The sequence below is a fragment of the Zosterops lateralis genome, assembly GCF_965231275.1.
Source record: "Zosterops lateralis genome assembly, chromosome: 26".
Lineage (NCBI taxonomy): Eukaryota > Metazoa > Chordata > Aves > Passeriformes > Zosteropidae > Zosterops > Zosterops lateralis.
In genome coordinates, this window is record NC_139786.1 from 2839333 (window position 1) to 2866219 (window position 26887).

General features: G+C 49.8%; 1 protein-coding gene across 2 annotated transcripts; it reads right to left on the reverse strand.

The window, feature by feature from the left end:
- Positions 1-21: 21 nt before the first annotated feature.
- On the reverse strand, positions 22-26725 carry BLTP3A (bridge-like lipid transfer protein family member 3A). 2 transcript variants are annotated; one of them, XM_083878437.1, is made up of 21 exons: positions 26628-26725; positions 14139-14301; positions 13335-13373; positions 12772-12863; positions 12389-12578; positions 12108-12248; positions 11388-11558; positions 10673-10850; positions 10251-10337; positions 9955-10119; positions 9345-9487; positions 8468-8609; positions 8143-8336; positions 5757-7297; positions 5379-5575; positions 4760-4911; positions 4523-4670; positions 3275-3546; positions 2831-2939; positions 2358-2473; positions 22-1954 (listed from the first exon to the last, which is right to left on the reverse strand). In XM_083878437.1, exons 1-21 carry the CDS (start codon positions 26669-26671, stop codon positions 1829-1831), a joined length of 4410 nt encoding a protein of 1469 aa, XP_083734563.1. In that variant the 5' UTR covers positions 26672-26725; the 3' UTR covers positions 22-1828. The 2 variants fall into 2 exon arrangements, 1 of the variants encoding a protein (XP_083734563.1); XR_014591799.1 differs by lacking the exons at positions 22-1954; positions 2358-2473 and having other exon boundaries at positions 3275-3395; positions 3485-3546.
- Positions 26726-26887: the final 162 nt, after the last annotated feature.

The following is a 26887-nucleotide window of genomic DNA, read 5'->3' on the forward strand; positions in this document are numbered from 1 at the left end:
AATCCAGGAGCTGCCATAAAACAGCAGCATTGGGAAGGGAGAGGGAGGGAAAAGCAGGAAGAGGCCCGAGCCTGGAAGGAGGTTAATAAGTTTAATTCTGCTCGTGGTTCATAGAACCAATAAATGCATCAGTGGAAACAACCTGCAGCAAAGTTGCAATACTGCCTAAAATTCAAATTCAAGTTCAGACTTGCACATTCCCCTTGTCCTCTTCCAGGGGCCCTGGGAGCTGCTCCTGACCCTGTGAGAGGTGCTGAGGCCACGTGCTCTCCCCTGGCACCTGTGCTGGGCAGGACTCCCTGGGCTCTCACTGGAACTGAGGAAGAATCCTTAAATAAGAGGCTTCACAAAGTAAACTTTGATATTTACAATCTGGGGATCCAGGAGGTTTTGTCCTCCCACGTGTGTGGGTTTTGGGTTACAGTCCTTTTTACTGGGTCTTCAAAACAAAGGAAATTATTGAATTCTTCAACAAAACCCATTGACTGAAGTTGCTGGAGCAAGGAATTTGCTGTAAACAACCTGGCCCCAGCTGTGCTCAGCCTGCACAAGTGAGAGGAGCTGTGGGACCCTGCAGGTGGGCACCAGGGCTGGGCAAACCCTTGGCATACCCTTCCTATACTTCACACAAAATGTCATGAAAATTTGAAAAAGCAGAAGAGAGAAACCTCACATTTTCAAGCAATTAATGAAGAAAAAGCAGGAATACCATAGTACTCCACCTCAGGCAAGCAGTTCTTGGAGCTCTTGCTCCCCCCACAGGGAGAGGAAGCAGCACAAAGGTTTGGTGAAACAAAATCAAACTTCTGCTTGTGGGCTCTGGGCAGTTCCCAGGGAGCTGCTCCACAGGGGTGTGTTCCAGTGTTTTCCTTTTGGGATCAGGGCTGGCAGGTGGTTCTGGTGTCCCACCCCAGGCAGCCCCTCAGCCCTGCTGAAAGATTCCTCCCAGTGCTGAAAACCCCACAGCTCCTTCCTCAGCAGCCACGGCTGCTGCCCCTCCCCACTGGGGAACTCGGGCACACAAAGCTCTGAGGATGAGGTGCATCCCAAAAACCACCCAGGTCATCTCCTTCTGAGACTGAACCAACCTCCCTCACCCCGTTCTTTGATAGTGAACTTAAACAGTGCCTTGTGAGGAATTAATTCCTGCATCAATAAAGCCAACAATTGTGGGATTAAGTGGCAATGAACTGGATTAAGTTGCACACACTGCATCCATCTCAACACAAGGAATTACTGGTGGAAAAGGGACTCTGAAGGAATTTCTGTATTATCTTGGCCCTGTTCTTGTGGGAATAGTGAGCTGTGTGCCCTCACTCCACAGTGGGAAATCCCATCTCTGTTTCCAGGTGATGGCAGCCCTGCTCTCCCAGCAGAGCCCTGACCCTTCTGCCACCCCTGTCCTGTCCCTGCCCAGGTGCTGAAGTGACCACCTTGTTCCTGCCGTGACCCCTGGCAAGCACAGCTGGGCAAGAACACAACAAGGAAGAGTGAAAGAAGCAGAAACCCCAACATGAACCATTTCCAGATGTCACCACAAAAGCTGGTGGCCAAAAGCCACCCACAGATGAGGAGACATGGGGTGTCCCCCTGCATCTGACCTGGTGTGGGTGGGCTGACCATGCCCTGGCTCAGTGCAGCACTCCCAGGCCAGAACAGAGCAAACTCCTCCTCATTCCTCCCATTTCTCTCAGCCAGGCCCTCTCTCCCTCCCTCTCCCCAGTCCTCTGCAGTCACAGCTGGTTTCAGTCCTGGAGTTGGACCCGTTTGGCAGCGAAATGACCAAACCTGCCCTGCTGGTGCTGGTCCCCTGTCCCTGGCAGTGCCCTCAGAGCTGGAACAGGGGGTTGTATTTCCTGATCTCCTGCAGAAGGCGAGCCTTGTCCATGTTGGCTTCTGCCAGGGCCAGTTTCATGGTCTGCAGCTCCCTTTGCAACTCTGGCACTTGCTTGAGCTGCAAGAGACAAGCAGAGAACAAGGCAGGAGTGTTCAAGGTCCACAGTGAGCTGCTCCAAGGAAAACCAAAGCAGGAGCTTTTGGGATGAATTACACAGTGAGACACAACCACACTGACAGAACTTCTCTTCTTGGGAACCTCTCAATTTGTGCTTTTCTAACAAGGAACTGGACAGAGTGGGGAAGATGGAGCCAATCAGGAAACAATCCCCAACCAGATTCTGAAAGGGAACAAGTGAGTTCATGCTGGGCAAGGTGCTGTCACTCCTCAAAACACTCATAGGAGGAGGCAAGGCTGCTCCTTGGGGCACTCCCTTCCTGCAGCTCACCACGCCTGCCCAGGACTGCAAACACACAGAAGCAAAAGAGAATTTCCAGCTCTCTGTTGTCCAGTGACTCACCTGCAGCCCACGTGCTCCTGCTGCTGGGGGTGGTGAGACAGACTCTGATGGGGCCTTCTGCTCCTCAGCGACTGACACAGGTTTTTCCTGTTTCACTGAGTCCTTCTCCTGGGAAGCTGGAAAGCAACAGGACCCACTCAGGTGTGGACATTCACACAACAGGGCTCTCAGAAAAAAATAATAACTTTACTCCCCCCACACTTTTTTACACAGGGAAATAAATGTCTCTTTCCCCTTTTAAAATGGAGAAACTAGAAGGTAATAATGGATCCTGTCTGTGTGTGCTTAAGGAAACACCAGACATGAATTCTCACACCAGGGAACAGAGGCAGGGACTGCTCCCACAACAGGAAACAACACAGGGACTGCTCCCACCTCAGAGCCCATCCTTCCCAGCAGCAACCATCGTGTCCCAGTCTCCTCCAGCACAGCCTGGGGGTGCAGAGGGACAATGAAACCAGGGTGTTACTGACCTGTGAGATAGAAGAGGCCGTCATCCCTGCGCCTCACCATGACATGATCCATTGCCAAGGTGATGGGGACAGGGCCAGGGGAGGTGGGGTACAATGGAGGGCTGTCATCCTGGAGAAACATGAAGCAGAGAAGGGATGAGCAGCTGTGACAGCTTTTGAAAGGACTTCCTTGCCTGCAGCCTCCTCAGGAGCAGCGTTCCTGACCGGCAGCACTGCCAGACTCACGGGAGTGAGTCCACCCCAGGGAAAGGCCTGGCTTTATGTACAGGCTGTACAGGTACACACTTCCCTTGTGTTCCTCCTTCATCCCTAGGGCAGCTTTTAGAAGCAAAACCAAACAGTCTCAGGAGCAGAGAAGCTCCACAGAGACTCACAGCAATCCCACAGCATCCCTTCCCAAGCAGAACCCTGCAAACAAGCTCCACCCTGGGGGGAATCTCTCACCTTCAACGTGATTTTGGCATCCACCACCTCTATCTCCATGGGGATCACCTCTGGGATGATTTCATCCTCGAGGAAGGGTCCCAGGCTGGTGAGGCAGGACATGCAGAGCTCTGTGCAGCAGCTGTGGAGCAGCAGCCGGAGGAAGCCGTTGCGCTCGGCCAGCGGCGAGTGAGCGGCCGCGCACGGCCCCGACTCCAGGCGCAGGCTCACCTCGGGATGGGGCTGCCTGGGCTCAGGGCTCGCGGGCTTCTCCACTCCTGGATCTCCTAGAGCTGGGGCAGAGAGATCTCGCTGCACAACGGGACACCAGTGATCAGGTTTTAGCTCAGAAAGGGCATCATGGAAAGCCCATTTCAGTCCAAACGCAGTCGAGTGACCTCGGTCTGACATCATCCCTCACATGAGAGAAATCCAAATTGTGGACCAAGAGCCCACAACACTGAACAGGCACTGGAGCTGGACCATTTAAGGTCCCAGGCACATCCCTCTCTCACCACACTTTAAAACCGGCCTCTGTTTTGCATGCCCAGGCCCTGGCCCACTGCCCCACTCACTCTGCAGAGCTACCCCAACTCTGCCCTCCAGAGCTGACCCGGTGTCCCACTTGCTTTCCAACTCTGCCCCCCAGAGCTGTCCCACTTGCCCTGCCGTGTCCCAACTCTGCCTCCACAGCTGACCCAGTGCCCTGGTTCACTCTCCAGAGCTGACCAGCCTTTTCTCATCCCTTTGCTCCACCGTGGCCACTGGCAGGACTGGGAAAGGCAGGACCAACAGCCTGGGAGCGGCTCACACTTTCAATTCAGGTTTGGAGTTGGGGTTGGAGCTGCTTTTGGTTTTGTTTGGGTTACACTTTTTGGGGTGTTGGGGGGATAGCTGACTGTTTTTAGGTTTGGCTTGTTTTGTTTGTTTTTTTTTTAATTTTATTCAAATTTAGGGGAAGTACTGTAGATTGAAAGCACTTTTCTCAGAGCAGGAATAACTTTGTGGTTTCCCTAGATAGCTTTATTCACTCTTTAAATTAATTTCCTACATCCTAGAAGCAATTTAAAGAATCCAAATCAATGATTACCAGGCACCACAGAGCCTGATTGTGTAGGCACTTGGGAAACATCTTTCAAATTATGATCTGAACCCTCACACATGAATTGTGCTCAATCCTAACCACCCCAAACACTGAGGCCCCAGTTAATGGAATATTCCCTGAGGGAGGTTGGTATAAAAGCCAGTTCTAACAGTGCAGCATCTTACCCACGTAGCCACGCAGGAACTGCCACATGCCAATGTTGTTCAGCTGCTCTGGGGTCACGTTCATCACTTGTAAAGCCACAGACAAATCATCTCCTTGTACCTCCACTGCACAGTTCACATCATTCATCTTCAGCACGAGGACAGACACCTGAAACAGCCACCAAGAGCTCATTGGTTACAGCAAACACCTGATTTCCAGAGCCCCTCAGGGACAGAATCCCAGTGCCAGGCACTGACCAGCTGCAGACTGGGGTCCTCACTCTGGGACGTGGAGCTGTTCACCTCAGGGGACACTCCACCCTCCTCCTCTGCCACCAGGCTGCTTCTGCTGCCCATGTCATTGTGGGCCTGGGGAAGCTGCCCTGAAGTAAGAGGGTCCAGGCTGGGTTCTGAAATGAAAGTAACAACAACTCAATTCCATTTATTTTTCTGGAACTCCTGACATCAGCATCTGCCTGAATCTCTGGCCTCTCTGGAGGTACCATGCTCTGCAGAGCTCTCTCCAGCTCCTCAGATGAGTTTAAGCAATACAGGCTTGAAGTGAAAGATGTCCAGAGTACCCAATATCCAACCAGCCCTTCCTAAATGCTCTGTACCACCTGCCACCAGCACATCACAGCCCCTACAGCTCTCAGGACACCACTGGGTCACCCCACACTGATTTACCCTCCTTGTCTCAAACAAAAGGCACCTACAAAAGCAGAAAGAGCCACTGTGAGGCAACTCCTTAAGAGGTTCAAAAACAAGGAGCAGCAAAAGTGATTCCATAGGAACACAGCATGGATGTGCTGCCTGTGGCACAAAGCTATCACCCCTGTCAGATGAGGGTGGGGAGAGGAAAAGCCAAGGGCTTTACCAGAGTCTGTGAGCATTACAAAGCCATCACTGCCATCACTGTCCACAGACAGCCCATCCTCAGGGCCACTTCCATCCACAGATGTGGTGTCAAAGGAATGCTGGGATGAGGTCCTCTTCATGGAGAAGAAACGCATCCGGCCACTGCCCGGCCCGCCCGGGGTCACTGCTCCCTCCTCTGCTTTGGGCACAGGATCCCTATGGAAAAACCCAACAAAAACCAGTGATGAAGGCAGGCAGCTGAGCCTGCAGATTTTCTGAATGTTGGGTTGGTCTCTGACAACAGAGATGAACAAATAACCCATCTCCAACCCAAATACAACGGAAAGAAAGGGAGTAGCTGGCCTCTCTCCCCCTCCTGCAGCCCTGGCCTGCTCACCTGGCCGGGGGCAGGGACAGCATCCTCTGCATGGTGGAGGTCATCTTGTCCCTGCTCAGGCTCAGGGCATCCTTGGTGAAGGACATGGCCTCCTTAGTGAGGTCCATGGTGGCGTGCAGAGCTTCCTTTGTGGCGTCCTTGGTGATGTGCAGGGCACTGGAGAGCTCCACCTCGATGTTCCGCAGCGGGATGAGCTCTGCCTGCCCATTGAGGGCGACACCTCCTCTGCCCGAGGGCTGCGTGTCCGAGGCTGGGCTGGAAGGGAGAGCAGGGGGGCTCTGAGGGTGGCTGCTGGTCTCTGCTGGTCTTTCTGCAACCAGGGCTTCCACAGCTTCGTGTGCTTCCTCCACCAAGGCTTTCTCCTCTGTGCCCTTACCGCGGGGAGCTGCGCTCAGGGCTCCGTCGCTCGCGGACCTCGGGAACCCCTCCAGTGGGACACTGGTTCCAGTGTCCTGGATCCCACTGTCCTCTGGGAGCTCTGAGGTGCTGCCTAAGCCCTTCTCCGAACTGCTCTCTGATTTCAGCTCCTTCTCTTCAGCTGCCAGCCCCTCCTTGCTGTCTGAGGGGAAGAGCTCGGACTCGATCAGGCTGGTCGTGTCAGAATCCAGGGACCTGGGTTCCACGACAGAGGCTGGAGCAGGGGTCATGAGCAGGGCCACCTCAGCACTGTGGAACATAACTCCCACACAAGCAGACATGGGATCTAAAGGAGACCCAGTCATCTCCTGGGTATCTTGGGCCAGCTGCTCCTGTAGTGTTTGGAGGACTTCCTTCATCCTGAGCAGCACCAAGTACTGGTAGTGGTTGAGACGAACTTTGACATGGACAGAGGACGACATGAGCACGTGGATATCAGCAGAGGCTTCCAGCTCTTTACTGTCTACTCCTTCATCAACTTCATAATCAGATTCTCCCAAGACATCCATTGTGTCTGGAGCCTTATAGATATTCTTCAGATCCTGGTCAGTCTTTGATCTTTGACAAACACTGAGTTCTCTGGAGAAGTTCAAGTTCTTGGAGTGGTTGCTAAAGCTGGCAGAAGGTTTCATTTTCACCTCAGAGGTGGCCAGTTCCTGTCGTTTAGATATCTGAGCTTGCCCCCACCTCTTGGGCAGGCAGGCCCATACAGAAAGGGGAAAAGGGTCAACAAAGCTAAGGGCTCTGCCCTTGGAGCTTTCAGCCCCCTCAAAACCCAGAGAGAGCTCACTGAAATTCACAGACCACAGATCCTCAGAGGCAGAGCTTTTGTGAGGCAGCTGGGGAAAGCCTGGGTGTTTCTGTGGCCTGTCATCCACCTGGTAGGCGTGGCGCAGGAACAGGGTGTGCAGGAGTCCAAATCTGTCCCGCGCCCGGGGGAACTCGGAGTAGCTGGAGTGGAAAAATTCCGACCCCGCGAATTTACGGAAGAGGCTCTGCAGGTCCTGGCAGCTGCAGGAGGGAGCGTGGCGGGTGTTGGTGGCTGTCACTTCTGACATGCAAACACACAGGGCCCGTGGCCGGTCACGGTGGTCTATGACTTTCTTATCCACAGGGATGCTGAGCTGCAGGGGAGAGAGAGACACGACACGGCACGAGGTGAGAAAGGAATAGCAGAGGTTTATTCTGGATGAGAATTGGCAGCTTTATTGTCCACAGACCAAACAAAACCAACACAAGTGGCAGACAGAGCACAGTCAGAGGAAGGCAGCAGGTTTGTCTCCTGTCGCTCTGAATTTTCTTGCTTTTGAGTCTTTGCAGTAAATTCTCACGCAGCTTTATAAAAACGATGTATATTTTTAAAATCTATCTACTTGTGTTTACATAGTTGTTCTCTGAGAGAGGAAACATGATTGATAGGGATATTCACCAATGAGGTCAGAGGGGTAGCAACCTGTATGGCCAATCTCTGGCCCTCTGACCAAAATGTATAAAAAATAGAGTCAAAAAATAAAGACAGAGCTTTCCTTGTCTGACTTGCTGCTGCCTGCTTTGTCCTCTGTGTGTCATGAACAGTGACAGTCTCCTCATTATGTGATGCTGTTTTACACCACAACGACTTCAGAAGGCTGAAAATGACTCCTTTATTTTTGGGATGTGTCTCCCTTATGTACTATTTTATACAGACCAATTTGATTGGTGACACAAAGACAAACCTCTTCACTCACATTGGTCAGACCAGAGGGACATCAATAAGAAGTCCCTCCTAGGAAAAGGAATGAAGACATACTACAGTGACAAAAACTCTTCTCTTGTTTACAGAAAATTCCCTGGGAAAAGAATTTCAGGAAACCAAAACACCTCAGGCACAAACCAGGGCTACAGTTATGGACTCTAGCTACGTCCTGGTCTCATTTTCCTTTCACTGAGAGAACACTGAAGACTGGGAAAGGAAAGAAGAGAATGGTACCTTCAGCCTGAAGCCATCCAGCCGGACATCCACGTGCTCATCCCGCTTGCCCGAGTCCTCCAGCTTGTAGATGGCTTTGAACTGCTCCAGGCTGCGACACAGATCCAGGCAGAAGAGGTTTATCCAGAGCACACTTGGTGTGTCCAGGGTGAGCATCAGGCCATTCAGCTGCACATACAGGTTTGGGCATGGAACTAGAAGGAAACAAATTAATGGTATCAGGAAACAACAATGGACAGAGAATATCCAACAGGGTTAACACATCTAGACCATTGATGAGTCTTTAAGAAGCTTGTGAAAGAAGGTGCTAACCTTGATGTATTACCTGGAAAGTCCTGATTGTCTGGGAAGTAATATTCTGTGAATTCAATATGGATTGCAGAGACCTGGTCAGGGAGTTTGAAGATTTTTCTACTACAGGAAACCAGGGTGGAGGGCTTCTTACTTTGCTGCCCAGCTGTAGAGACCTGAAAAGAGAATGAAATGCAGCTGAGCAGAACTCAGACTTGGCAAACCCAAGTGTCCCAGTGACCCCACAGTTGCCTGTATTCAATCTGCCTCATTTACACATCAAACACACACTGCTTTCAGGAAAAATATAATTTTCTTCTACCTGCTGATATTGCCAACTCCTCTCCTTTGAGGGAATTTAGTTCTTTGTGTCTGCTGTCACTGCTAGTAAGAGCTGTGACAAGCAGAATTAGGTGACATGAGCAAACAGAACAGAAATCTGTTACAGCTGCCTGCAAGATCAGCAGCACATTGGCAAGCCCATCATAGTATCTGGTGCTGCAAAGAGCAAAACCAGCTCTTGGATGGATACAGGGCACATGGATGCAGGACCTGATCCAGGGCAGAAAGCTTGAGGTGAGATTTATGCCTCCTCTGTCCAAAATCCACATCCTCACTGACTTCTCAAAGGCACGGAATGTTTTACACTGGGCCTGCCTAATGCCTGCTGTAAGCTTAGATAGGAACAGAGGGCAGAAACCTGTGGTTATCCAGTTGCCTCTGAACATGAAAACCATCAGCAGTTCACTCTTGGGTTAAAAGTTTTACAGGCAACATTGTAACAGCATTTAAGCTCTCCAGGCAGCGTTCTGGATGGAGGATTTGCATGATTCTTTGAATCACATATTGAATCACGTAATTTCCTTTTTAGCAGTGCCATTACCATCTGCAGACAGTGCTGAGGGGCCTACCTGGTGCACATCCAGGTCATCCACCCTGACCACCACGCAGCTGGAGCGCAGCCGGTGCCACGGCGGGTGCCGGAGCCGCGGGAGGCTCGTGGGGGGAGCCCGGCCCTTCTCCGGGGGGCTCCTCTGGGGACTCTGGGGAGGGTCTGTGGGGACACACAGGCAGAACCAGCAGGGTTTTAGTCACCTTCTTTGCACCAGCAGTATCAACACCTCTGTGCTTACTGAGCAGAACTGACAGCACCAAAATTAGAAATGAGTGAACACGGCTGGACAGGAGAAACACTCAGGACTTTTGAAGGGAGAGCACTGTGAAAGGTGAGTCTGTTCTGTGGCAAGAGAACACACTCCTAAGCCAGGTCTTAAGTATGTAATTTCATCCTTGTATCTTATGGAGAAACTCAACAATAATCCACTGCAGCCTGTCCACCCTTGCTGCAGTGCTCTCCCAACCACTTTCTTTTGCCCTTATATCTATGATTTTTAGAGTGCTGTGCATTCCTGCACCAGCAAATCAGTCTGCTTGGCTGGGGACAGGCAACTAAAGATTTTTCTGGATGGAGCAAAATTGGTACTACCCTTCTGCTTCACTGGTTTTATCAAACACCATTACCTGGTTTCCTTTTGAAAGGGGAAAGTGGAGTCCTGGCAAACACCGGGTCTGTTTCTTCATAAAACTTCTCCATCTTGCTTTGAAATTCACTGACCAACTTCTTTGCCCATTGCCCCCGAGTCTCCATTGCTTCACTGTACCTCACCCAATGCTTGCAGGCATCTCCTGCAGAGAAGCAAACACCCTTGCTTTAAAAATGCAGTTCCTTTCTTGCAGTCCAGCCTGCAACCATAGAACACTTCTTTAAACTCCTTTTTTATCCCCCTCCAAAGGTTGTGAGGCCACAGGCTCCCTACCTGCCCTGTGGAAAGGATAATAATCAAAAGCCATCCTCCTGAAGGTGAGCTGGATGGCACCGCCCAGCATCCCGTGCTTCAGAGCACCTGTGAGGAACAGAGCAGAGAAAACCTGGTCAGCTCTGCAATCCCAGCCCTGACCCAGGAGAATCCAGAACCACATTGCTCTGATTGCCACCACTGATTATCTGACACCACAGCCAGGATTAAGGTACCATCTTTAGGAATATGGACCAAAATCTTGTGCTAGGCAAGGAGAAGGACACCTGAATCAACTGGTCAACGTTTTATACGGTAAAAACCAGGCCTGGAAACAAACCCCAAACTGCAAATCCCTAGTGCTTCCCAACCCTCTTCTGGAGAGAAAATCACTGCCTCAGCTGCTGTTTTTTCCCTCTGCTGCTCTTTCCCTCTTTCCTGACCTGACTCCCGGGCGTGGCTGTCATCACAGATGTGCAGGTCCAGGCGAGAGATGAGCAGGTGGTAGGAGGATTCCTTCATGTCGTGCTTGTCAAAGTACTGCCCGATGCTGGTGGCGTTGGGGCTGGCCCCAAAGGGCTGAGCCCAGGACTGCTGGGCACTGGGAGCAGGGGGAGTGATCTGTGGGAGAGGGATAAGCTCAGTGAGAACTCAGAGAGAGGGAAAACACAGAGGTTATAATGCAATTAATGAACACATGTAAATCTTCCAGCCTGTAAGGTGTTGGTTTAAAGGATTGAATTGGGATTCCCAGGATCTGGATCCCTTCCTGTGCTCTCATGAGCAAAATCCTTGGTCTGTGGCTCTGCCAGCTGCATGCACTTCTCTTGGAAGATGTTTTAAGATTTCTGGGCAAAACAGGCCAAGTATTCTCCATCCCATCCGTGCAATCTCACTGCACTATGTGTGCTTCTCTGGAGCTTCCAACTCCAGCAGAAATACTCCTCCTCCCTCATCCTTGACTTGGAAAACGTATTTTATTGGCAATGAATCCCACTCCTTTGGTCACCTCACTACTCCACAGCAGCCCACAGTCCACATGACAGTGACCTGACATGAGTTCCCATCAAGGAAAATGCTGTGGGCCAACATGGGCCAAATGCCACACAAACAGAAACTGTCCTTTTCACTGGCAGACCAACACCCAAGCTCACTCACCTGTACAGACTCTGGTGCCAGGCTTTTCCTCTGCTGAGCAGATTTCTCCATGGCTTCGCTCAGAGACTCAGCATATTTCATCATTGCTTTCAGCTGAGAGTCTGTCAGCACCCAGAGCAGGTCATCCAGCAGGAACATCAGCTTGGAGGCCACCACGTTGCAATCTTTGGTCTGAAACAGCAAGGGAGGAGTTAGGGAGTTCAAAAATTGCTTCCACAGACATATAGACTTCATAAAACACAGAAGCAGAAAGAAGGGAGGCTGCTGAGAAACTCCTCTGAGAGATGTTATCTGGTGCGTGTCCACAGCACCTCCTCTCAGATGGAAAGTAGTCAAAGCCACCTCCTCTTTAGGAGACAAATTGCTCAAATTGCTCACTGCTTAATTCTTTTTTTTTAAATCATCACATTTCCACTGACAGCTAAAAATCAGGCTGCCAGGCTTTCAGCTCCCTGTAAGGAGATGACAGCTCTCCTTGGGATGTTCAAATGGATTGAAAAACTCACTCCATCCATAAGATCCTCCCCTGGGAAAGAAACTGCTTTGACATTTGGTAAGAACACAGCTTTCTCTGACAGAAAACATAGAGAGATACATCAGTTTGGGCTCAACATTTCTGAAGGGAGAGAAGGGCTGTTGAGGACTGTGGGAGGAAATATGCATCATCTCTGCACCAGGCAGTGAGACCACATCCTGCAAGGCATGGAGGAAAACTCTCACCCTTCTCTTGAGAGAGATCTGGATCCTCCCCTGGTTGGTGATGAGTCTCAGAGGGGTAGTGATAGGATCCTGATCACCATTGTCCGTGGCATCTGCCTCTATGCGCAGGGTCTGCCAGGTGAGCTCCTTGAACGTCAGAACCTGCCCAGGAGGAGAAAAACAGGAAAACGCTGAGATTTTCACAACTTCAAGGATTAAAAAGAAAACCCCAAAACACATGACATGAAACATGGAATGAAATATTTTTCTTCTGTGATCCCAGTACAAAACCAAGGCCTCACCTCTCCCCTCTGCGGGTCCGTGATCCGGGTGAGGCGCAGGTCACTCTGCTGCCAGTTGGGGTTGACACTGTAGCCCTGGAGCTGCCACAGCTCAAAAGAAGCATGAAAGGCCTTGGAGTGAATCTTGATGGTGATGGAATTGACAACAATAAACATCCCCTCCACAACCTTCTCAGCAAAGCCATATTCACTGCAAAGAGAAGATCCATGCATGTCACAACGAGAGGCCTGGCAGAGGTAAGGCTCACACAGAGAGAGGTTTAGGAGCAACACCAAAGGCACTTAAACCCGAGAGCAGGGAGGCCAGTAGTGAATCAAGGAGAACAGCAGCCCCCACACCCCAGCAAGATGGCAGGGAGAAGCTGCAGGGCTCGGGGTCTCACCTCTGTCCAGCAGCAAGAGCGATGGGGGACTGTCCATTGGGCGGCCGAGGCTCCTCACACGTCCTCATCTCCACCTCCACCTTGTCCAGGTACTGCAGAGACACAACATGGGAGCCATCAGCACCACACCAAGCCTCAAGCTCAGCCCACCAGCCCTGGAGTGAGATTCCAGGGCAGGGACAACCAACTCTGGAGTATCAATGCTCCAAGAGTCTCATGTATTAAAGCTCTCACACCATCAGTGCCAGTGGGGAACCTGAAACCCCGGGAGGGGGGAAAACAAACAACAAAAAACAGGCACAGGGCTGCCCTGGACTTCCCTGAGAGCTCATCTGGCTCCATCCAGCAGTGGAATGAAGGACTCATGGGAGGGCACTCATGGCCCCATGTGCTAAAGGTCTGGAGGATTCAGCTCCAAAGAAAATTTGAGCACTTGATGGTTTCCCTCTCCAGAATTTTTCTCAAGTAGAAGAGAGTAAAAAGAGTGAGGAAGAAAAGGAAGAAAAGAAGAAGGAAGGAAAAAGGGAGAAAGGAAGGAAAGAAGACAAGAGAGGCGACATTACCAGGCAGATTGGGTGTGTTTTCAGCTTTGTCCACTGGATCTGAAACGATAAAGTTGAGGTTATCAGAGTGATCTTGGCATTGGAAAGTTTCAGAAATTGCAGGAAACCTTCTCAGCCCAAACTCTGAGCCCCATTTCTCTGAGAAATGTCTGCACTGTCTCACTGTATCCAGGTCAAACAGAGACACAGACAAGGGATAAGACATTCCAGACACCAGATCTACAAACCCAGCTGAGCTTTTGGATCTCACATATCATCAGGAGTAACAGATATTCTGCAGGTCAAATTCTGCTATGGGGAACATTCCTGGCCTTTAAGAGTTTACAACTAACTGCTGCTGTTACTGGAAGTCACACGACTCTTTTGAAGACTGTGCACAAACCAAAAAGCTCCATTTTATTTTCATACAGCAACGTTCACTCTGCAGTTCTTGTAGGAGGGAGAACAAATGTTTGTTACTAAACTGAGCAGATCTGACTCTAAAAACAGAGCACATCAGATGAGTAAGACGAGCTCATTTTTACTGTCACTTGGCAGAGTAGAATCATATTTCTTTTATAGAAAGTCTCTTTGATGTCCTTAAAACTTTCGAGTTCATGCAATCCAACAGTGGTTAGTACCATGTGCAATTGAACGCTCTGGCAGCTTATAACAACTAAAAAAACCACAATTTTTTTGGCTCTAAAAAGCACAAGGAGGAAGAATTTGTAAGAGTTCAGTGTGTAAAGTGCAAGTCTGTGCAGAACCTCAGCAATTCTGCCTGTAAATGGATAACTTCATCCATTTGAAGCTGCCTCTGCTCACCCTGATGGAGGCCTTGTTGCAGTAGACCCGGGTGATGGCCAGCCAGGTGGGCAGCTCCAGCACATTCTGCAGCACCTCCTCATCCAGCTCCAGGTTGGTCAGCTGCCCCTGACCTTTTAGAGTGCTCAGGTTGATTTTGTCTGGAGAGAGATTCTTGGTAAACCTACATGGGGAAAAAAGAGGAAACTCAAAAACAGCTCCCAGCAAAGCTGCTGAGACTGCAGGAGCATTTCAGAGCTATTTTAATACCAGAGTGTGTTTGTTGTTTTGTTAAACCCTTTCTGACATTTTTAAACCCAAGGCAAGTTGGTCGCTTCAGAAAAAAAACCCACATCTCTACACTTTGACATTTGGAGGATTTTTTTTTTTTAAACTAAATTCAGGTTTGAGAAACTTTAAATTTCCTTATAGAGCTCTGGATCCTGGAAACCAGCAAAACTGCCCTAGGACAAAACCAAAGAAAACCAAAGCCAAACTCCAACAGCTCAGCAGTTTTACTCCCCCCAGAACTGCCGTGTCAGCAGGGGAAAGTTTAATTCTCTAGATTGTTTTCACCCAGGAAAGCAAAAGATCATTAATGAATGACTTTTGTGGCTGTCTCTTTTTAACACCACCACCACTGCAGCCCAGCCTGCTCTCTGGTCAGCAGGGCCAAACAGCAACTCCCCTCCCAGTGACTGCCCCAGCTCTCTCCTCTGTTTTCTCTGCTTGAAATTCCTCCTCCCCAGGGCTGCCAGTGTTTCTCCTCCCCTGCAGCCCTTCACATCCCTCATGTGCCTGAGATTTCAGTGTCACGGATGAAACACTTGCAGCAGGACTGCTCAAGAGCAGAGGATCCTGGTGTGAAAGCCACAGTGGCCCCTGAGGAACCAGAGGAGCCAGTTCAGAGGGCAGCAGATTCACAGAGGCTCTAAAAGTGTTAGCAACACCTCTCCATGTCAGAGAACCCCTCTGTGGCAGCAGAACCTCTCCTGTCTCCATCACACCTCACTCCTGTGCAGGAGCTGCCACCACGGGAACAGGGGGCTGCACTCTGATGTCACTGGATTCAAAGTTGAAGAGTTCCTGCCAGACAACTTTCCCACCACTGAATCCAGGGCTTATTTCACACATTCCTCCATGCCAATGCTAATTCTCATTCTGTAGAGGGGTCCAGAAAGCAGGATGGAAAGAAAGCCCCTATTGTCAGAGTAAGCAGGACTCCCACTAGTCACACGGTGCCCTGCCTGCTCTGCCCCTGCACCCACAGAGTGGGGGCTGCTCTGGGAGAGGCATGAGGGGCTTCTGGAGCAGCCACAGCTCAAGGAGGAGAGGAGGAACCAGAGCCACACTGCCAGGATGCAGCTGCTGCAGGAGCTCGATGTGTAGCACAAACCTGGCTGAGGCATCAACCCAGGGCTTGCAGGAGCAAAAGGGCCCTTCCAAAGCAAACATTTTGTTGGAAGAGAAAGTCTGACAGATGTGTTGAGATGTCAAGCCTGTGCTATTGATGCAGCACTGCTGGAAGAGGAGGGCAGCACAGCTGTGAGTTTGCCCAGAGCTGCTCTTCCCCTGCAGGCAGCTCCTGTGCCCTGCTGAGCTGAAGGGACACGCTGACAGCTCACACCAAGTTTACAACACCTGCCAGGCTGCACATTCCCTTCAAACTCGTCACTCACTCCCTTTTTAAAAGGCTTCTTGTTTGAACACGCCCAGGGAGGTGGCTGAGGTTAACCTGACTTCTCAGCATCCACACCAGGAAACTGAAAATTGCAGAGTGCGTTCCAACAGCTGCTCCAAAGGCAGGGAGCACTGAAAATCCATATGATTTGGGCCTGGAGTCTTGTTGTGAGCACCCACAAACCCAGATATGGCTGGAAATTAGAGCAAACACCTCCAGAGGGAATCCAGGAGCACCCTTGTGGTGTGTCAGAGAACCAGCTCTGCTGAAAGCTGATGTCACCGTGTCCACTTGGGATTAGATGCTAAGAATAAACCCAAACACAACATGGACAGGTAGGTAACACCCAGCAGTTAAGCTCAAAAGCTGGCATGGGCAGTGATCAGCTCCCACTGGCTGAGCTTTCTCACACCTGCACTGAAGGATCATCCCTGGGCTAGGAGCCTCATCCCAGGATAAGAGTGCTCAGAGGGGAAGCTGCTTTCAGCTGGTAATGCAGAGGAAAAGTACAAGTGTTGCCTGTAATTCTATATTGCCAAGTCTCTAAAGGGGGAAAATGATGCTTAAGCTTTTTATATATTTTTCATATATTTGCAGCTTTGTAGATTGCTAATGCATGGCTGTAGCTCCAGTAGTTTTCCTATCCTTTTCCCCTAGATTTCAGAACCATAAGCTGACCTTCTAAACACATTCCTGAAATATTGTTTAGTCTTATTCCAAGGAGAGGACCTGCAATAAGGCATAATAAGAAGTGTGGCAGAGAACCCCTTGAACCAACTCCAAGGGGCTGACCCAGGGGTGGGTTACTGGAGCAATTGAATCTCCTGTTGGATGTACCTGTTAGATATACTAATTAATTAACATTATAAAATTCTAGAAATTCAATCCCATCACCACTGGGACACCTGGAAGCTTCCAAATAAAAATCTGCTTTTTACTTTATTATTCTAACACAAGCAGATTTTTTTTTCTTTTGATTACAGGCAACACAAGCCCATGTCTGAACCAGGGCATGACTTTCCTTTAGCGTGTAGGTGTATCAGAAATACCAGCACACCATGGAAGAACCAAAGCTGTGAAACAGGACACAGTGCAGAGTGAGGTATGAAACTTGATCCAGCCAAACCAAGCAACTCTTTATCAGCATCTCCAGGGAAAGGCTGCAGAGATCCTGCTGAGCAGGTACCAAACCCACCTCTGGTGCTGCCAGACTCCATTTAAGAATCCTTTCATGAGGAATTCCAGATGCACCAAAATGTGCCATTCCACCCCCAAAGCAGAGCTCACAGACCCCACCCATGATGGGACAACAGAGGCTGGAGGCTTTGTGTGGGAGCATCCATGGACAGCAGGGACAAGGAACTCTGCTGACCTGAGATATTCTAGAATATGTGGGTTTATTGCAAGGGTTGTGGGTAAAAAGGGCTTTGCCTTCAGCCACCAGCCTTGGCTGGAGGGAAGCCCCAAAGAGAGAGGGAGAAAGAACAAGAGGGTAAGAGCTAAAAAGAGGGGAGAGAGAGAGCAAGGGGCAGGGTCAGAGTGCAGGGGGAAGAGAGCAGAGGTAAGAGAGCAGGGATAAGAGAGCTAGAGAGCTAAGAGAGTAGGGGGGAAAGAGAGCAAGGTCTTTGTTACAATACATTATATCTCTTTTTGTGATGAATATTCTAATTTATAGTCACCAACCAATACAAGACACAAAATCCTATAGAATCTTCATACAGCCTATAAGAACTAGTGCATTACCACACTGTGTTATATTTTAAACTCTAAAAACTGCTCCTCAGACTTTTCTCTTTTGCTACATTGACCTTTGGATTCCTTAGGCAGCAGAAAGGTCTTGTTCAATCAAAAGGGATTCTCCTTCAGCTGCCCAGGCTGTTGTCTTCAGGTTATACAGTAACTAAGACTCAGTATCTTACAACTCAAAGTAAACTTCCATTTTTATTTCGATTACAGGTTTCATATTTTCAGAATCTTTTGCTAAGCAATCCCATTTATAAGGTTTCCCTAATTCATCTTCCCCAACAATTTTGGAAAAAAATAAACCTCAAATGGAAACAGATTCTTTCTTTTAAACCACAGTCCAAATTTCTCAGGGTGTGTTGCCCATTTTTCAAACCCTGCTTTCAGCTGGTGCCCTGTACAGGAATCCCAGACCTTCCACTGGAATAAACTCCACACTTGAGCCACTTCACCACCCACATGTCACAGAGGGTTTACAGGAGGCCTCAGGTGAGAGTTCACAGGTGCCAGGTCTCTGCTGTTGCCTGAACTGCTTTGGTCAATGCCAGGGGAGGAAAAGCAGCAAGAGCAGGATGGGTCAGATGTTTGTTGGCAACCTCTCTCCATTCACACTCACCCACAGCAACGTCCTTGGCAGCACAGGCTGCTGGCTTAGGGAAAACTGAATGAAAATGGTGGCTATTGGGAAAACTGATATTTGCACTTTTTTTTTTTTTTTTTTTTTTTTCAGCTCCATCAGAAGTCAAGCAGAGCTGAGCCAGTAAACTCACAGGGCAGCACTCCTTTTGAGCCTGCTGGGATTACTCTGACAAAAGTCAACCCTGAGAATCTATTTGCTCAATCATCAGCTTGAATATATATCAAAACATGATGTCACTACAGAAAACAACTGCCCAGCTCCTCAGCCTGCATATCCAGAGGCCACAAACTCACTGATTGCAAAAGGAATTTGGGTAAATCTGACTGCTGGCCCAAAGCCAGGCTTAGAATCATAAATAAATTTATGTTCACATTTGTAGCTGTCTCGCCACACTGTCTCCAACTGAGCAAATGCATGGACAGATAATGTCAGAAGACATCTGAAATCATAAAACTTCTCCTCAGATCCCTGTCTCATTACCCTGCTGCCACATGGATCAGGAACCTTCTTCTCAAATACTCAATTTCTGCCTCAGCCTCCTCCCTGCAGTCCTGTTGTACACAGCCACCACCCCCAGCTTCACAACCAGCATTTCTATTAATACCTTTGTCACTATGGCTATTATATGGGAGAGCTAATTAGCTGTACACCAGTGACTTTGATTTTGCCTAATGACAAGTAAAATCTCTTGGCAGAAGGGAGTGACATGGCTTGTGACACCAGCCACAGCTGCAGGGAGCAGCTGGAAATTCCCTCCAGACATAGGTAAGGCAGAAAGGAGGAACTGATCAGCTCAGTGAGAAACCAGCCCTGGAGCCACTGGGGGGTTTTTTGCCTCCACAAGGGTCACAGCAAGGGAAGAGATGAGGATTTTCTGCTTTGATTTGGAATGCAAATATGTAATTTAAGCAACTATGACAGGAATTGGACATGGGGGGAAAAACTCCAACAACTGTATTCTGACCAAGGCAGATTTGCTCTTGCCCAAAAAGCTTTTCAAGTCTTGCCTGGTCTGGTTTTGGACAGCGCATTTAGTGGGATTTCCATCTTCCTTGGGAAAATCCAAAAATCTCTGTGATGTGGCATTTCACCTCAAAATAAAACCTCTTACCTCAGAAGCCAAATAGCATGTTTACTAGAACAAAAGGTTCATGACTGTTAAAAGGAAAGGTCAGTGACTTTCCAAATCAGAGCTGCTCTCAAGGAAGGCAGCAGCAGAAACCTTAAGTGCAGTACACATGACTGAGGATGAACTTAAAAATAATTTTGGAGGAAATAAAACTGGACAAGTGATCAAAACTTCTGTAAAAAGGGGAAAAAAAGCTGCCTCGAAGATGCACAGGAAGAACTAAAAGCTTTTTTCAGGAAGAAAAGCCATTTTACCTCCTTGAACTTTCAGCGTTAGCAGTGACCACTCTGTCTGAGAGTGGGCACAGAGCTGCTCTGCAGAGCTGCCCAGGAGGAAGAGAAACTTGCTGAATTAGCAGAGGATGGGACTAATCATTGCACAGTGTGAGATGGAGTTGGTGTCACACCCTCTGAGCACAAAGCCATTTAGAGTTTAAGGGAATTTGATCAACACCAAACTGTCCAATTGTTAAGGAGACAGAAAACATCACATTTATAATCATCTCATCACCTGTGCACAGCTCTGTGTACCCCAGATATCCTGGGAAGGCAGTAACATCTCCCCAAGTGAACAATCAGCCTGAGAAATTCACCCTGCTTGGGTTACAGGGCAAACAGTTTCCACTGAACGAGGTACCAGCCTGTCCCACGCTCCTTATCAGGGTGGATTTAGGCACATCTGGTGTCCCTGTACACACACTCCACTGCTGGTGGCTTTTCCATTATCAGCTTTCTGTTTTTCCAGGCTTCAACTGCACTGAATGAAAAGGCTGGGCCACGCTCAGCCACCCTAAGCCAAACACAAAACATCCTGGTAAGTAATCAGTTGTCTTGGCTCTGTGTTACCTCCTGCAGCACAACCAGGCTAAGGGAAGGCTTAGGAAAATTCAATTCAGAGTTAAACTCGCAGGGAGAAAAAATCAGCATTTCCAAGCAGATCAGGCATGTGAAAAACAAGGTTCACTTTTTCAACAAATTTTAAGAAATAGGTTTAATAAAAAAATTAAGACAATTAGGAGATAAAAAAGTAAAGTATGGTTGGTTGGGTGACCTGGCATTCAGCTAAGTCCACACTTGCTATATCAGAGACATTTGTTAAATACCCTTTCTATTGCATTAGTTTGATGAATATTCATATTCTTCTATAAACTAGTTTCTATACTTTAGGAATTGTTTTGTATGGTTCTTTTTTGGGGTTGCCTTTTTAGAGTATGTGTGTTTCGTGTCTGTGTCTTCATTATCACCTCCAGCTTGGGCCTTGGTCTATATTTTCTTTGGATAGGAGATGCTGATAGTTGGTATTTCAGTAGCAAAGTCTTTTTTATATGTTCAATGGATGTTATTTTGACCAAACAGACAGTTTAAGCACACTTATATCAACTACTACCACTATGCTTAATTTTCTTTACTAACAGCAGAAATAGAAAACTTATATCCTATATCCTTACCACAACGTTATTAATCATATAGCACACATTTTGCAATAATCCAATTTTATAATATACATTTATAACAAGGCACGAGACCAAACCATTACACAGAGCAGAATTCTTGCTCACTCCTCCCTGAGAACTGCAGCCTCCCTGGGCACCAAGGATACTTTCTTGTCCCAACAAATATTTCTCTAGAGCATTCTGAATGCTGACAGGCTCCTTGCTTCACATCCACCAGCACCTCCCTGGGTACTGGGAGCCCTGGAAAACAAACCAGGAACTCAACTGAGAGGAGAAGAGGCCCAGGTCTCTGCCAGGGGCTGAACTCCACCTTCTTTGCTATTTCCAGCTCCTCAGTGTCAGCACTGGACACTCAGTGAAGTTTAAATGCCAGCAGCCCCATGCTCTCAACAAATCCAGAACACAAACCCTCGGTACGTGCCAGGGAATTTCCCAAATCTAATCCTCAAACAAATAACAGATGAAAGAAAACTAGAAAGAAACCTAATAAACAAAAGCGCTAGTCCAAAGCTTCACTTCTTCATCCTCCAATCATTTTTGTTTCCAGTGTGCAGAAACAAACAGGTTATTACCCAATTCTGACTCAGGTGAGCAGCTGCAGGGGAGGCAAAGGCTCAGGGAGTCCAGGAAGAGTAAAAAGAGCCCCTTTAACAGCACCTTTCCACCAGTGAGGCTGAAGGGCTCTGGAGAGGCTCCACAGCCCAGAGCTGCAGTGAAGGAGCTCTGGCCACATTTTCCTCCTCTGAGCTACTCAAGTGTAATTTACCTCTGCTGCAACAAGAGTCTATTTAGCATTCTAGAAACGGCACACACGTGTCTGAAGCCAAGGAGAACTGGTTGGAAACACTTTGCACCCAGCAGCTCCATAAAACTGATTGCTTGGTTCTCTCAGCAAAGTGCAGCACAGCAACCATGACTTTACAAGGGAAGACTTCAGTCTCTGTGAAGGGAAAATGCCACGTCCTGCCTTTGCCCCACTCCTTTTTCCCACCCTGTATTGAACAAAGAAGAGGCAGATGTGTGTTACTTTACCCATAAATGCTTGGGGTTCTGCCTTGCCATCAATAATTCCTCTATATTAAAAATTTTAAAAGTAGCCATAAAAATCTGCTGGGAAAACAAGATATTTCCAAACTAACACATTGAGTAAAGGGTTTACATCCAGCCTTACGTGCGTTGCTGGGCACAGGATGTAAGAACTTAGAGATAAGCTCATCACCAGGGGTTTGGTGCTGCACCAGCAGCAGCTGCTGGGACCTAACAAAGTTCCTTCCTCATAAAACTGCCTCATAAAGTCCTGCCACAAACTGCTTCACGCTCTGGATCCACCCTGGGCACAATTACCTGGCCAAACAGCACGTGCTTGAACCCCGGGAGCAGGACGCTGTGCAGATGGAAAAGTAACGTTTTTTTTAACGTTTTTTTATCAGCATTTAACAGCTGGCAGCTCTGTGGTTTCATGTACTTCCCATTGCTGCAACAGCTATTTTAGGCAAATGATCATCTTCGAGATCATCACAGAAATTTCCCTGATCACCAAAGGAGGATATTAAAGCAGCTAAGGGCAAAACTGCAAAGCTAGTCAGAGGTCTTGCTGCCTAAATCACTCGAGATTCTGTAGCTCACTCAGACCATTCCCAAATGCAATTTCTTTGCTTTCCTCCTTGCTCACCATGCTCGCTAAATTGCTTCCAGGTAATTTATAATCAAGGTCAGGAAACTGGGAGAAGCCTGAAGGGTTGGTAGTGAGCAAATCTGTCTTACTGGTGACAGGTTTTCCTGACTGTGAGGGTGTCCCACAGCCCTCGAGAGCTGCATGTGGCACCCTGTGACTGCAGCAAGGGCACAGCTGCAGCGCAGTGCTCGAGCACGCAGCGATGCTGCAAAACACTTCAGGGCAAGGGAGAAGCAAACAGAGCAGGAATTCAGGGTTTGTTCTCTTACAGCAGTGCCCAGACTGCAGTGTTTGGGCAAGAAATCTAAGCTGAGGGTGGGAAGGCATTCTTTAGACTCAGGGAATTCCCCACACTGCTGTGCTGGGCAAAGGCAGAGCTGGTGACATGGCCTGACTTGCCTGGTGCAAGCCACAGAGCCCATTCCAATGATTCCTGAATGGCACAGAACAAATCCCATCTTTATGGTGGAAGAACTGCTCTGTCTCATCTGTCCACCTTTTCTGAGGAGAGGGATGGGTCCCCTTGAGATAGCACATCTCATTTCTGCCATCCTGACCCCAGAAAATCTCTCACCCCTTGGCAGAATGAGCACAGCTGCAAAGGCCTTTCTCTGCCCTGCCTCAGCCTGAGTGCAGCTCTCTGATGGTGGGGATGGACAGGGAGGAGTCCCAGCCCTAAACAAGGAGCCCCAGACAGCCCCAAAGCTGACTGCAGAACAGGCAGGACTCACACACAGCACAGTGCTGGGTCTGGGAGCCAGCTCCCAGCTCTCTGTGTTGGCACAGAAGCAGCACAACTGCATGGAAAGGGTAATGCCAAAGGCATCTCCAGGGCCAGGAAGGGATTCCGAGATGCTCACGGCCAAGTTAGGAAACAACAGCCCCCAGGAGCCCAGGAACTCCCAGCTCAGCACACGCTGCCACACCCACGTGTCCCCACTGCCAAAGGGGTCTAGAACAAGCTAAAGCTACACCAGAGCTGCCTGCTCTCCTCACTCACCCTTCAGCTGCAAGTGAGAGAGAGCAGGGGTCAAGGCAACCTCGTCTGGAAAAAGGGATGCAAGGCCTAACCTGTGGGATGGAGAGGCTCTGCTCCATTCCTCCTCCACCATTTATGAGGAGCTACACGATGCTGTTTCTCCTGGCTGGGTACCTGACCTGCCCTGATAAGCACCTCAGTGTTACACCCTGCTCCAGTGCTCTGCTCTCCAACAGTACTTTCAATTTTGTTTCTAAATCCTACCTCACTTACCTGAAAAGGTGGCTCCATCCTGTGCTGAGGACAGTTTGCCAAATCCACAATCTGCTATCCACTCATTTCTGTGCTGCACATCTGTTACACATCTGCCTGCACCGATGAACACAAGCTCTGCACTCTCCTCTGCAAACAGGTCTCGTTTTCCACACAGCTTTTCCTCTCTGGCAACATCTCTGCTGTTGTTAACTCTCTCTCTCATTTCTCCTCTGCTTTCAGAGGTTCCCAAAGTTACTCCTCAGCTGCAGCTCTCTGGGGTCCCTGTCACAGTGAGACACATTTGTGGTCTCCTCCCCCTGCGTTCAGACCTGCCCCCAAACCCCAGTCCAGCTGCTCCTCTGCTGACACCAGCTTTTATTTCTCCCCAGCAGGACTGCACATTGCATTTCCACTGGAAGCCATGGCCTGTGTTGTGCCTGTTACTCCACAAGCTCACAAGTTTCAACACGTGTCCCAAAAGAAAAACGTCACAAAAGCAGCTGTTATAGGCAGCAGGGGATAAACCTCTCCAACGAAATTAAATAAAAGCCTTTTTGGCAAGGATTTCCACTGCAGTGCTGAGAACACAAATCCCAAAGTGGCACATGAAGTTGAGGCAGTTGAGCTGGTGGATAAACAGGCCCTTTGTCACACCCTGAGAACACGGATCTGCTGCAGCTCCACCAACAATGGTTAAAACAAAAAAAGAGACAACAAGAAGAAGCTCCTTTCAAATAAGGCCAGGAAGAGGCAAAGGCAGCTCACTGATTTTATTTTAAAGCATTAGATGTGTCTCTATGAATAATTACAGGCTGGGAAACACGACCATGCTCAGAGCAGTAGCTGATGCTCAGGCAGCTCTCAGGGAGCCCCTGATGTTGGGCTCCAGCCACTCCCCAGCACTGCAGCCCTGTGCCTGCCTGGTTAAGCAGCAAGAACTGAAACCACCTCATCTGTTTGCTTTTCCAAGCTAAATATAGGACAAAGGAGTGAAAGGCACAGATGGCGAAAGCTCCGCAAGTTTTTTAGGTTCTCCTGCTCTAGGAATTTAAGCTGCTGAAGGCACAACACAAGGCTGGAGCCTTCTCAAACACCTTCAACAACTGGGCAAAGCCCTGCCGTGACCACCATGACCATCTCATGATGTGGGATCACAGGAATACTCGGGTGAAATACCTCATTCACATTTCCCTGATCCAGCTGCCTCTCCTGACCGCTTTTCTTGCAAATTTCCACACAGAAGAGGGACAAAACCACACCCCCCTCCCCGTGCAGAAAAGACTCAAGAGTGGAGACACAACAAAAAGAACAGGGAGTTATTTCATATGCAAATGTGAGCAGAAAATAAAGGCGGATTAATGATTCAGTAGCAAAATTCTTCCAGGCAAAGGAGCGTGGCTGAAAGAAAACCCAAAGGGAGGGTGAAGAGGAGGTATTTGGAGGAAACAAAACCGGAACAAAAAAACTTAATCTTTTTTATACACCATTAAACCGGGTTCAAATTGCATTGCTGCAAAGATCCACAATCCTTGTGCAAGTGAGGGGAGAGATCAGATCAATCACCCAAACAACCAAGTCCAGCTGGTAGGAAAACAGGCAGACAGGCTGAATGTTTTGGGACTCCCTGTTCTCCTTGGAACCTCACAAAGGATACACAGGTGAACACTGAGAACTGGCCCAATCAGAGGGAAAAGGGGGCACTTTGGGTAAGAATATGCTGTAACAGTGCTAAAGAGAGACCGAAATGCAAAATTAAGTGAAAGCACCAGCAAAATTGTATTTATGTAAAGAAGGAGAATTGACCATGAGAACAACACCCAGAGGAGCAGCACCCAGGATAACTCCCAGCTCTGTTTCACCCTCTATCAAAAACAGCTCTCACCTCTCCATGCAATAAAATCCTTCAGTGCCTCCTCACCAGGAGGCTGAATCTGAACTGAGGGCAACACACCTGTGTGAGCTGAGTGAGAGAGAAAGCTCGGAGCCTTGGGATGCCAGGCCTGGCAGAAATCCATTTAAAGCAGCCCCCAGAGCAGCTCCATCACTCCTTCTTCGGGACAGAGCTGAGAGAACCAGAGCATGGAGCAATTGGTGACCCCAAGACAGACCCTGCAGTGCCCACTCAGGGTGTGTGGGGATGGTCTGGGGGCTCCAGGACCCACCTCAGAGCTCTGGGATTCAACACTGACCCCACACAGGGCACTTGAGGCCCTGACTCTGCACTGAGCGTGTCCAGCCGCAGGGATGGGGAGGATCTGCTCAGAGAGCACCGAGGACTGCGCTGTGCCCTCACCTGCCCCCTCACAGGCCCGGCACCTTTCCGTTCACTCTCCTCTGATCCCGCAGCGATGCAGAGCGAGGTGGTGCCCACACCCATCAGAGATAAACACAGGCAGCTCTTTTCTCGCCGTGAGGGGAAACTGAGGCACCGCTATGAGCCCAAGGCCCGCCCCGAGCGGCCGCGGCCGCCTTTCCCCGGCAGAGCCCCCGCCTTCCCCAGCGCCCCTCACAGAGCCTCGGCTGAAGTTCACTGAGAATGACGGAATATAACGCCGACACCCCCCTAGAGCCGGTGTCACCCCGGGGCGGGTCGTGTTCCCCTCTCCTCGCCCGAACTTCCACAGCCGCGGCCCAGGGCCGGCACCGGCACCGGGGAACCGGCACCGGGCTCGGAAGGTTCTGAGCCCAGGGACGGGCGGAGGGGCCACCCCGGGCAAGCTGGGCCCGCTGTCCCCGGACACCACAGTCCCCACGGCCCTCGGACACCCCCCGACCCTCGGACACCGCCGCCCCCCGGCCCGGCAGCTCCACGAGCCCGAGCGGCCCCTCAGCCCCCGGGCCCGGCAGATCCCAAAGCCCCAGGCCCGGCCCTGGTCTCCCGCAGCCCCCCGGGAGGAGGAGGAGGAGGAGGAGCAGGATGGAGAGGAGAAGGAGGAAGAGGAGCGGGGGGCTCACCGGGAGAGGTGCTTCAGGATCTGCTTCTTGATGATGCCCGCCATGCCGGGCCGGCGGGTCAGGCCCGCGGGCGGCGGGACCCCATCGCACCGCCCGCTCCGCACCGCCCGCCCCCTGCCCGCACCGCACCGCCCTCCTTCGGTCCGCACCGCCCGCCCCCTGCCCGCTCCGCACCGCCCTCCTTCGGTCTGCACCGCCCGCCCCCTGCCCGCTCCGCACCGCCCTCGGTCCGCACCGCACCGCCCTCCTTCGGTCTGCAC

Coding starts and splice junctions, on each gene's coding strand:
- BLTP3A (XM_083878437.1), bottom strand. CDS start 26,671: ATGGCGGGCATCATCAAGAAGCAGATCCTGAAGCACCTCTCCCG. Junction 12,579..12,771: donor GCTCTTGCTGCTGGACAGAG/GTGAGACCCCGA, acceptor TTCTCTTTGCAG/TGAATATGGCTTTGCTGAGA. Junction 10,120..10,250: donor TTATCCTTTCCACAGGGCAG/GTAGGGAGCCTG, acceptor GCTTCTCTGCAG/GAGATGCCTGCAAGCATTGG.